This window comes from Megalops cyprinoides, chromosome 22 (genome assembly GCF_013368585.1).
Source record: "Megalops cyprinoides isolate fMegCyp1 chromosome 22, fMegCyp1.pri, whole genome shotgun sequence".
In the NCBI taxonomy this organism is placed as follows: Eukaryota; Metazoa; Chordata; class Actinopteri; order Elopiformes; family Megalopidae; genus Megalops; species Megalops cyprinoides.
The window spans coordinates 16,073,122-16,085,222 of NC_050604.1; the positions used below are offsets into that span (position 1 = coordinate 16,073,122).

Genomic DNA, 12,101 nt, shown 5'->3' on the forward strand with positions numbered 1-12,101 from the left:
GTGTGTGTCTGTGTGCATGCGTGCATGTGTTTACTTGTATGTGTTTGTTTGTATGTGTTATGTCCCTCACCACTGCTCTCTCCCTGTGTGTGTGTGTGTGTATGTGTGTGTGTGTATGTGTGTGTGTGTGTGTGTGTGTGTGTGTGTGTGTGTGTGTGTGTGTATGTGTGTGTGTGTGTGTGTGTGTGTGTGTGTGTGTGTGTGTGTGTGTGTGTGTGTGTATGTATGTGTATGTGTATGTGTATGTGTATGTGTATGTGTATGTGTATGTATGTGTATGTGTGTGTGTGTGTGTGTGTGTGTGTGTGTGTGTATGTGTGTGTACAGGAGTCTGCTGCAGTGCTCCGTGTGGCAGGAGTGGATGCTGTCGCTGTGCTTCTTCAACCCGCGGAGCAGCGAGGAGCAGAAGATCACAGAGATGGTGTACGCCATCTTCCGCATCCTCCTCTACCACGCCATCAAGTACGAGTGGGGCGGCTGGCGCGTGTGGGTGGACACACTCTCCATCATGCACTCCAAGGTTTGGATCCCAAAGCATCTAACACACAACGCTCTCATATCCGTACAACTCTACACAATACACATTTTATAGACTGTGCATTCAGCGTATACGTGAGACCAGCTGTGGGATAGCGCAATCTGTGGAGCAGTTTGTGGTCCAAGTGAAATTAGATATCCTTCCATTGTATATGAAGTTTCTATTTTTTTAAAAGAACTTAGATAAACTAAAAATCCTGGTGCTTATTATTGAAAACTTTTTTTCTCATATTAAGTTTCATACTTTGCTCCAGGGCAGTGAAGTAATTTGACTGGTGTCAGATTGTGGTTTTGGATCTGAACACTAGCAGATTGTAGCCTGAGGCACTGATTTTTTTTTGCCCCAGGTACTTTCTACCCTTGACAACAGATCTAAGATCATCTTGCCCACCCAGAATTCTAATCCCTACCATTTAGTGTACATTTCTGACCCTGGATCAATTACTAAGGGCAGAAAGTGCCTAGGTTGACTTTTTTTTTTTAGCTGTTTGGTATCTCTGGTTTTGTTAGGACTGTTGGCCACTAGGAGGCACAGCTGCTCTGTGAGGCATTCAGACAGACGTATTTGTGCTGAAATACACCATTAATGGTCCTCATACATGTTTCGAATGAAGAAGCTTCATGTAACGAGTATACAGGTTCTAGTTGGTCGACTGATATATAATTACAATAACTTAATGGATTACAAGTGTAGAAAGGAAAAATAATTCAAGAGCTAATTCTATTGTACTGCTATACTAGAAATAAGCTCACATAAGTCTTTTTTTCTTCTTTCTTTATTTTTTGTTTGAACAATGTGCAGTTTTGCTGATTGTAGTAAGGATTATTGTTATATTATACAATGAAACTATGCCGATAAGGAACATCTTTCACTGTGAATTTGCATGAATTTTCATCAGTGTGATCCTGCTGCTTTTATTTCAGTGGCTTTATCATTTTCTAAAGCAAATATATAATAAATGGCACAGGTTCAACAGCTGAATTGCTATACTAGATATTCATATTCCTAAACAAAACAAAGCGCAAAATAATTAACTTTTGTATATATGTAAAATGTGATTAAAATATTTAACAACATTTTTACCAGTATGCGAATACGCAGTATGCATATACATGGGTTTGTCAATATGTATTTTGAAGGACTAAATTCAAAGTACTGTACAAGTGCTAGTAAAGTCTTTTATTTTTTTTATTTGTGATTTTGTCAAATTTTGTGTTTTTCTCACGGTCTATTTTTAAGTTGCTTTCTCAAAGTACAAACTTGTAATTTGTGTTGTAGTAAGATGTGATTTATTTGGCATTGTGGGTTTGTTTTGGTTTGAGCGTGCCTTTTGTGGAGGCATGGTGTAATATAATTGAAGTAACAGGCTCAAACTCACTGCTGTGGTGAAAGTGTAAAGAAATTGATCACGCGTTTCAGGTTGAGACAGGCTGTAATTGCCTTTTTCCTATAATTGCACAAGATTAATGCTGGTTCTGCTTGGCCCTGTTTACAATAACCCAGCTCTAATCTAAAAACAGTGCTCGTCAGGCGAGCTCCCAGACTGTGAATTCGATAGGCGCACCAGTGCTACCCATCAAGATACATGCATCTGCTATAAAAAAGCTAAAGAAACTCAATTGCAATTTTATTGTCCAGTTTGATAGATTTCCTGCCACCTCTGTAGCAGCACAGCAGTTTGTCACTGTAGCTCTCTCCTCTCACCGCTGCAGGGCTGAGCAATCTGTGTGTGTGTGTGTGTGTGTGTGTGTGTGTGTGTGCGCGCGCGCGTGCGTGTGCGCGCGTGCGTGTGTGTGCGCGCGCGTGTGTATATATGCGTGTGTCACTATTCATGTTTGTGTATGTGTATGTGCATATGCCTGTGTGTATGTAGGACTGAGTTAATCTGTGCGCTCTTTAATGTATGTCTGTGTTTTTGTGGTGTGTGTACAGCTCTGTGTGTGTGTGTGTACAGCTCTGTGTGTGTGTGTGTCTGGATCACAGGAGCAGTTTCTCTTCTTTCTGGGGATCCAGGTGTCCTGCTCAGGAGTGTGCGTAGTGTTTGAGAAAATAAGTGAAAGTCCCATAAATTTAACCAGACCATCAGGATGATCACATTAAATATAAATACACATGAATATGTGAGATGTTTCTGCTCTCTTTGTTCAGCTGGTTTTTGCCATGTGACATTTTTGCATACAGATGGAAATCATTGCTTGTTTCTGCACCAGATTGATTAGTATAGGTTGAGTATATAACTATGTGAAAATATGGTGCAAGATGCACTCCTAATGAGGTCATTATGTATTGGTATAAATGAGAAGTTCTCTGAAAGTTCTCATGAAAACTTTATTTCATGTTTTGCAAACAACTGCAACCAATAAAGTTGCAAAATTAAATTAATATCTTCTCACATAGAATCTAGTTTTATATCACGTTGAAAACCACTTTCTGTACATTTTTCAAATGGATATCAAAAAAATAATAGGTTGGTCGTGCTCCTCTTATAGCTTAGTGGTTCTGATGAGCGGCCTGCGGTGAGCACGGTCTGGTGGGCAGTGAGCATGGACACCTGGTTGGAGTTTAGGGTGGGAGAGAGGGGTGGTGGTGGAGCGCAGGTCAGGATGGTGGGGGTGCTGGATTTTGTCCAGTTATGAGGAGAGTAAGGGCTTTGGCAAATGTTCCCGCTTGGCCAGCCGACTGAAAGTAGCTCCTCCTCCTCTTCAGCTCACTCACACACTAATACACATTCATACATGCATTCGCTGTCAGATTCTGGTATGGAAACGACATACGACAATCGCCGATCTAACAAATGAAGTATCGTGATCTAGCTTTGGTTGGGAGGCCCTGTAACTAAGCTGAGGACTGTCCCAATCCCACAGAGACTGCTGAAAGTACAGATTCCTCGCAGTCCTGTCAGGAGAGGTTATCGCGGTGTCACTGTCATGTGTATTTTATGCGGGAGGTATGCTGCTTCATCTTTCGCAACAGAAATCATGAAAATAATGTCCCATAGTATGGTGGTGGGTGCCTGCAGGCACGGACACAGATTTGCACGTGTGCGTGCTTCAGATGGACATATCCCCTGTGCGTTCCTAGAGCAAGCCCTTACAGAATCCCCACGCGCCACCTTCAGCCAATGCAACCCCTCGCTCTTGCATCTAATAGGCAGGGGAAAGTGGTTTCGAAAAAAGAACGAAGTTAGATACTCCACGGTACATTGCCCAGCAAACGGCATTGATTTTGCTGGGAACTGCTCTGAGCTAATCCAATTAGGGTGTGCTCCAATTCTTATTTCCCTTTTGTTCTGTGGTTTCACTCTATCTATTGATCTAAATGGGGGCCTTGGACTCTCAACCAAACTCTGAGTGAGTGTGTGTGTGTGTGTGTGTGTGTGTGTGTGTGTGTGTGTGTTTGTGTGTGTGTGTGTGTGTCTGTCTGTCTACAGGGTTTGCATGTGTCTATGTCTGGAGGGTGTGTGTACATGTTTGTCTCTATTTTTAGAGTGAGTGGGTATGTCTATAGTGATGTGTGTCTATGCATGTGTGTGTGCATATCTGTTTATGTCTGCCTGTGGGAATATGTTGTGTATGTCTTGCTCAGTGGTACACCACCCAGACTGTCACTGTAAAGACTGCGGTTGAGTGACTGGTCTATGTTTAAGAGAAATGTCTATCTATGATCAGCAATCTGTAGCAATGAGCAAGAAAGCCCTACTCATTTTAATCTGCCACCGTAGGGCCTGTGGTGTGTCTTTGATTATGTGTACGAAGGTGGGATGCATACAGTACCTGGAAAATGCTTTTTCATGTAATTTGATATTTAATGCTTTTCAGCAGAAGTCAGTCATTTATATAAAAAAGCGTAGCTTGGACGGTAGTTTGGATGGTTTTCTCTACTGTGTGATTTGGCACGGGGGCATCCAGTTAACATCATGTTAGCTGTCACATTATAAAACCACACTGTTTTTGTATATTAATGCAAACGTTTCTCCCGGCCGTGCCGCTCCTTTTGTTGTGATTTCTTCCACCGAGATGTGGGGCTGAATTTTAAATGAGATCGGATTGAAGGCGATGTCAGGGGCCTCCCAGGGTAGGTCACATGTTTGCAATTGGAACTGGTGTTTCCAAAATGCTGGACTCTGTTACTCAAAGTGGTACTTTCTCCCCACTCTAATTTTGCATGTCGGGCCATATTAATGGCATTTAATGGCATATTTCCATCTCTACATGGATCTGCTATGAAATCATGCGGTGTATTCCAGCGAAGCCGTACTACATAAGAGCAGTGTGACGTTCACCTCGATTGACTACTGCTACTTACTTGATATCGAATGTCAAATTAAGCCGAAATAAATGGAACTGCAAACGCTGTGATTGTTGGCCTGTTGAAAAAAAAATCTTTAACCACTGGGGCATTTAGAAGCTTTCTGCCTGGAGAAAACAACTATAGATTAACAATCAAGCGATGTGGAAGATTAATGAGCAGCCTGGTAGCCGGCTAATTTAGAACAATAACTCCTAATTAATTGCGCATAATACGGTTTTCTTTTACAAATGTAGATGCCTGTAGGTAAAAACGGTAAAGTGCGCCACGGTGAATTTTCCCCCGGCCCGCTTTGACTTTCTGTCTGCAGGGCTGCTGAGACGAATGTAGTGTAAGTAATGAGTCGCTGTTGCCTGTTGAGCGTGCGACCGCGCTCTCTGCAAGGCAAGCACATACGCAACAGAATCTAATCAGCGATCGCAGACATGCTGTTTCCCCGTTAAATCCCATCAGGCCCGTCGTTCCATGCGACGTGCTCACTGTAACCGATGTGCCTCGCTGCGGGGTGTTGTTTAAAGATCGCAGCGATGCACGTCATGCCGTCGTGCTTGAATCCGCGTACACGTTGATCTTTTTTTTAGTCGGTTTAGTCTGAATTGCTCCAGATGAATCAAACGCTGATTAAAGAGTGAGGTGACCTTTAAGGAAATTTAACCAGTTGCTTCTGTTTTAAGTGGCTTTCTCTTGTGATCCTTGTGACATCTTACATATTGTGGCTTTAGAAGGGAAGTAGGGTTTCAGAAGATCGCCAGATTGTGTTTTTGTGTCTTTCTCCAGGTCACTTTTGAGGAGCACAAAGAGAGGTTGGCAGGCGTGCTCAAGGAGCACCAGAGAGAGGGGTCGGGCCGCATCAGAACGGTCTCAGGGTCCAGCAAGGACGCAGACGCCCTGACCCAGGCCAATGGAGAGGAAACGCCTCCGTCGACCATCATTGAGCTGACCGTGGAGGGTGCGGTGGACACACCTTCCCTCAGCGATATCGATCAGGAGCGGTCGCCCATCACTGTGGCCAACATCCTAGAGAGAACCGCTGAGGAGGAGGAACGTGCCCAGGAGGACAGAGGTCAGACTCCCAGTGACAGTGCAGGAAAGTCCCAGGATGTGCCTGTAGAACCCGAGGGCCTAGCTGCAGATGCTTTTGTGAGTGCAGAGGGCATAGAGCAGGAGACCACAGTGGAGGCGTCTGATGCCAATGAAACGGAGCTTGAAGCACTGAGCAAGAAGGGAGCTGTGGGTGACAGTGAGGTGGCTGCAGGTGACGGTGAGGAGGCTGCAGCTGAAAGGGGCGAGGCTACAGGCAACACTGAGGAGGCTGCAGGTGAAAGGGACGAGGCTACAGGTAACACTGAGGAGGCTGCAGGTGACGGTGAGGAGGTTACAGGTGACAGTGAAGAGGCTGCAGGTGAAAGGGAGGAGGCTACAGGCAACACTGAGGAGACTGCAGGTGACGGTGAGGAGGCTACAGGTGACACTGAGGAGGCTACAGGTGACACTGAGGAGGCTACGGGTGACGGTGAGGAGGCTACAGGTGCCAACACAGAAATTGTAGGTGAGAGTGGAGAAGCAGCAGATGAAAGCACAGAAACAGCAGGCGTCAGTGTGAAATCTGCAGGTGACAGTGCAGGCACTGCAGGTGACAGTGTGAAAGACGCTGGAGAAAGTGCAGAGGCAGGGACTGCTGTCAATGATGAGGACCTGGTGGAAGTCTCGCTCATCAGTGACCAAGTCGAGGTCAGTGACCACAGTGTGAAGGACCCCGCCTTTGTTTCTGCCACCATTGTAGCAGCGGAGGAGGAAGAGGAGGGTGTCACACAGAAGCCTGATGATGAAGCAGGAGTTAAGGCTCTGGAGGAAGAGCAGCCAGTGAGTGAAGCAGGAGCTAAGCCTATAGGGGAAGAGCAGCCGGTGAGTGAGGCAGGAGCTAAGCCTATAGAGGAAGAGCAGCCGGTGAGTGAAGCAGGAGCTAAGCCTGTAGAGGAAGAGCAGCCGGTGAGTGAAGCAGGAGCTAAGCCTATAGAGGAAGAGCAGCCGGTGAGTGAGGCAGGGGTTAAGCCCATAGAGAAAAAGCACCCGGTGAGTGGAGAAGGAACTGAGGAACCTGTAACTGAAGCTGCCACACCCACAGCACCTAACCCCAGCCAAGAGAATCCGTCTTCTGAGAGACCAGACACCCCCGTCTCCCAGGACATTGACAGGCCTGACTCCAACGTCACTGAGGGCGCTGATAGGCCGGACCCCGCTGTCACTGAGGGCACTGATAGGCCGGACCCCGCTGTCACCACAGATACCGACAGGCCAGACCCCTCCACAGTAGAGGAGACGAAGATGGAAGTGGCAGCTGGAAGGAGCACTCCAGAGAGTGCTGGCCCTGCCGCTAAGACCAAAGAGATGAAGATCGCCCGTCTGGACGTGTCCAGCGTGGCCTCTGACACAGAAAGGCTGGAGCTAAAGGGACAGCCATCGGAGGTACGGCTCGGTTTCACACTGAACTGTGTCTGTAAGCTGCATCTGATCCTAATGTCTGGCTCTATTGTCATAAGAGGGTCTCTGCATGTTAAAGGTCTCAGTTTACCTGTAGCACCTTATCAAAGAATGTACCTGCAGTTTTCATTAGTGCTAATTCTTGTGTTTGCTCGGGGCAGGATGGCAGCCAAGGCCAGGCAGCAGCCCTGGGTTCCACCCCACAGGCTAAGGAGTCCTCCTCCTCAGACCGGTCCACCATGTTCCGCATCCCAGAGTTCCAGTGGTCCCACATGCACCAGCGGCTGCTGACAGACCTGCTGTTCTCCATCGAGACGGATGTTCAGATGTGGAGAAGGTGAGGGGCAGTAGCGTCTCCCCCGTTTGACCCTGTCGGGAGGTCTAAGGAATTTACCTTCAGTCAAATCACGAAGTCTCCGCAATGCAGATATGTATTCTATATGTGTAGGTTAAGAAGCAGCCTGGTGAAATATAGCGATAAAACACTGTTGCAGTCTTTATGTGTGCATTGCCTCGGCTGCACACACCTGACCTGAAGGTCTCTGAGAGCATGTCACCCTGTGTTTTGTATTAACGGCTCCTCCTACACCAGTTGTGGATAAACCTGTACCCCAGGCCTCACGCCCCCGATCCTCCCTCCTCTCTCCAGCCACTCCACCAAGACGGTGATGGAGTTCGTCAACAGCAGCGAGAACGTCATCTTCGTGCACAACACGGTTCACCTGATGTCACAGGTGGTGGACAACCTCATCATGGCGTCCGGAGGGATCCTGTCTCTGCTGTCTGCCGCCACCTCCTCCTCTGTGAGCGTCAGATCTGAGGAATCTCTCTGCCCCTCTATATCTGTCCTTAACCTTTCGGACTCCGTTCAAACAGTTAGACAATGTGTTGTATGTAGTTGGTGTTGCAGCGTGGTTCTTCCCTGGCTCCATGTTTGTGGCAGTTGGATGTTTCTCAGCATCATCGTGTTCCTTGTGTTCCCCGTGCGATCCCTCCCCCGTGGTTCCCCTGGCAGCACGAGCTGGAGAACGTGGAGCCGCCGCAGGGCCTGACGGCGGAGGCCTCCGTCACCTTCCTGCAGAGGCTGGTCAGCCTGGCGGACGTGCTGATCTTCGCCAGCTCGCTCAGCTTCACCGAGATCGAGGCCGAGAAGAACATGTCCTCGGGGGGTGTCCTGAGGCAGTGCCTTCGCCTGGGTAAACCTCCCCCCCAATCCTCCCCCACCCCACCCCCTGCCTGACTTCGCACTCCGCACCCCTCCCTCCACCCCGAGCGGTTTTCCTCTCTACAACCATGTTATTCCAACCCTCCTCACTGCGGAGACATGAAAGGGCGAGCGCGCTTATCCGCTACACCGTAATAGTCTCGGACGTAGCCTTGGGTCTTGGGCTGTTTATACCCCATTGTGATAAAGCTGCAACGCCAGCAATAAGGCTGAACGGAATCAAAGACTGAAGCACCTACATTATTCATTTCACCCAGCCTCTCCGCACACAGTCCCCAGCGTCAGCTCCACCCTGAGTCTCGGTGTGATTAATAAAGCTGTCCTCATCAGCTCTGTTTGGGCAACGCTACGTACGCCCGTACTCTCTGCCTTTACCCTCTTAAATACAGCCTGTGAAATATGGGGTAAACAAAATGGTCGCGAGTATACTTAGCTGTTAAATTGGAGCCACATTATCATTAGATTTATATCTGGCCGCTGCGATGGTGAGAAAGAGAGAGAGAGAGAGAGAGAGAGAGAGAGAGAGAGAGAGAGAGGGAGAAATTGAAGCCTGACTTGACTCTTGCTTTTGAAAGCTGGGTTTTATGGAATTAATATTTGATGAGGTATGTGCTCCCTGTTGCTGCTGTGTAATCTGATTTCTAGGCCTGTAACAAGGTCTCTCCTGTTTCTCTTTATAAATGGTTATATGAACGCGCGCTATAATGGAAAAAGCTAGTCCATTCCAGCCGGAATAATTCCTATAATCTAAACGTTTCAGAGTTTACATTTGTCAGTTGTCAGGGAGAGCGAACGCGGAATACAAAATCCTGTGCTTAAATATGATGTGCAATACATCAGATTAGAAACTGTAAGTGCTTTGCCGTGGCAGGAGAGTACCTGACGTTACCAAACATTGAGCAGAAAATGATGCATGCTAAATTGAGTAGCGTGCCTTGTAGTGCCCCACAGACCTCTTTGCTGCAATCCATTACTACAGTCCCATTTCGCTGATACAAGGCTCTTGTTCGTATGGTGTAAAACATGTCCTGCTTTCTCCTCTTTCCCTCTATCTACTCTTTTCCCCATCCCCCCCCCCCCCCCTTTCTCTCTCCCGCTCCCATCCCCCCCCTTTCTCTTTCTGCCCCCCCCCCGTCGGTTTCTCTCTCCCTCTCCCTCCCTCTCTCTCCCTCTCTCTCCGTCTGCCAGTGTGTGCCATGGCTGTGCGGAGCTGTTGGGAGACCCAGCAGCACTCCCACTTCAAACCCGGCGCGGAAAACGCCTGGGGGCAGAAGGCCGGACAAAGCCTTGGGGGCGCTGCCAGATCAGGTCCCTCCCAGGCAAGTGCCTCCCCCTTCCTCCATCGCGCACAGTCTCAGTCACACTGTGGTACAGGGGCAGGAAGGAGAGGTGTCATTACAGATGGGGAAAGGTGCAAGTTCAGCTGTCATGAACCTGTTTTAGCGTAGCCTGTTACGCACTCTCACACTGCACATTTAAGGGTGAGAGGTTCTTTCCCAGGTGGTAAAAATGAGGGAATCTGTGTGTGACAGAGACACACCATCATGCCTCATCCCCTTACCTGCTCCTGTAATCCCAAAATAGGCCTGTAGGGGTGCTGTATGCATCATTCACTCTCTGCAGCCCTGAAGGAGAAGGAGAAATCTTGTTAGGGTCTGTAGTTTGCTTTAATGGAATTGCTGGACTTTGTGAGTATTACTCTTTAGGTTACACGTTTCTTAGGAGCATTTTGTTCAGAAGCACAAGAGCCTGGAGGACCGGTCAGGTCCCACTGTTGCAACTTGCAAGCCTTACTGCCGTAGCTTTCCTGTCCTTCTGGTGTTTATGTCAGGCGTATTTTCGATAACCACTCTGTCATGGCAGGCACAAACATTTTTATTTCCTCACAACATTAGGGTGTTATTTATACAAACACCCACAGTTCTGATACAGAGTTCATGAGCTTAAACTCCAATTAGATGTGAAATTTTGTTTTGTTCGTTTATTGATGTGATGCAATGGAGTGATCCATGCTGCCTCTGTACGGCACCTCGGCTCCTCGTCCTGTAACGCCATTGCTCTGCCCTTTCTGTGTGTGTTGGATGATGACGAGGGCTGAGGGTGAACGTGGTCAAACCTGCTCTGTGCCTGGTCTTGGCGTCTCGTAGAGTCCTTTGGACGTCGGGACAGGAGGGACGTTTCACTTTGGAGATGTGGACCAGCTGCTGGAGGACATAGACATCAGCCGGCTGCGGGCAGTGGTCTTCAGAGACATGGTGAGTTCAGACGCGCACACATGCACACGCGCGATACAGGCACACCCACAATGCATGAGCACACACAAGGGATACATTCCCACACACATACGTGTGAAATACATGCACATGCATACTGCACTCGCACACACTATATATACACGCTTCGCTATACTTCCATGCACTATACACACCACTACACTACACTCACTCTGTACGCACACACACACACACGCACACACACACACATGCCAGCACACGGCCAGTATACAGCCTGTTTCACCCCCTGTTCAGGAGGACAGTAAGCAGGCGCAGTTCCTGGCCCTGGCGGTGGTCTACTTCATCTCTGTCCTCATGGTGTCCAAGTACCGGGACATCCTGGAGCCCCACAACGAAAGGGGACGAGTCCAGCGCAGTGAGTCCAGCAAGAGCAGAGGTACTACAGCACCCCCGGCCGCCAGACTACTCATGTCCTATACAGCGCTTCTCAGTAATGTGTCACAAGTGTTACATTGATACAAATCACCAGAAATGGTTGTTTCTCTGAAGTGGAACTGGGCTATGAGTCCTCTTGTGTTCTGCCTGTAGGGGCAGGTGGGGGCGTCCAGGCCGCGCTGGACAACGGCGTGTCCCCCCAGAGGAAGGACTCTGGCATCGGGGACGAGCAGGGCTCCTTCGCTGCCAGCGAGGCGGAGTCGCAGGCTGGGGCCGGCTCCAGGCCGGACAGCGTCAGCGAGGTGCCCTCCGCTCCGGCCTCGGAGGCGAGGAGCCGTCAGGCCACGCCCCCGGTCAACGTCAAGGACATCCTGCGCAGCCTCGTCAGCGGGCCGGCCGACGACATCATGGTGGACCCCAGCCTCCTCCCGCCCGCCTTCCTGGGGGCTGTGGGCGACTCCGCCAGGGACAAATCTCAGCAGTTCCGCTCCTTTGACAGGTGGGCATTCCTGTGACCTCTGACCTCATATAGGACATAGCTTCCTCATTGTTCTAGCAGCACACTAAGCAGGTCAGGTTGTGCTGTGGAAACCACTGAAAACTACTGAGAATTTTTTTCACATAAAAAGCGCTTATGAAGAAGTTAGCTGCTGTGTATCTTCAGAACATGCTGTCAGAAGCCCCCTTTTGAGCCTTGAAGCTCTTTATTCCTGATATCCTCTGAAGAGTTGAGGCTTTTTGCTGTTGAAGCATTTTCTGCGCACAAACAAACCGGCCATGGTACCTGTCTTCAGGAAAACAGATCAGAACAATGGAGGCCGCTGCCAGAGGCCTCTGGATGTGCCAAGATGTGGCCGCTGGAGGAATTCATCGCTTTTCA

The 12,101-nt window shown here is 48.7% G+C and overlaps 1 protein-coding gene across 1 annotated transcript in view; it reads left to right on the forward strand.

The window, feature by feature from the left end:
• Positions 1-12,101, forward strand: part of lrba (LPS responsive beige-like anchor protein) — a 195,403-nt gene that overhangs the window by 44,252 nt on the left and 139,050 nt on the right. The window contains exons 22-30 of the mRNA XM_036516523.1: positions 328-520; positions 5,624-7,312; positions 7,489-7,664; positions 7,977-8,130; positions 8,343-8,523; positions 9,741-9,871; positions 10,700-10,807; positions 11,081-11,222; positions 11,375-11,720. Of these exons, the coding sequence (XP_036372416.1) occupies positions 328-520; positions 5,624-7,312; positions 7,489-7,664; positions 7,977-8,130; positions 8,343-8,523; positions 9,741-9,871; positions 10,700-10,807; positions 11,081-11,222; positions 11,375-11,720 (3,120 nt within the window). The remainder of the gene's footprint in view (positions 1-327; positions 521-5,623; positions 7,313-7,488; positions 7,665-7,976; positions 8,131-8,342; positions 8,524-9,740; positions 9,872-10,699; positions 10,808-11,080; positions 11,223-11,374; positions 11,721-12,101) is intronic.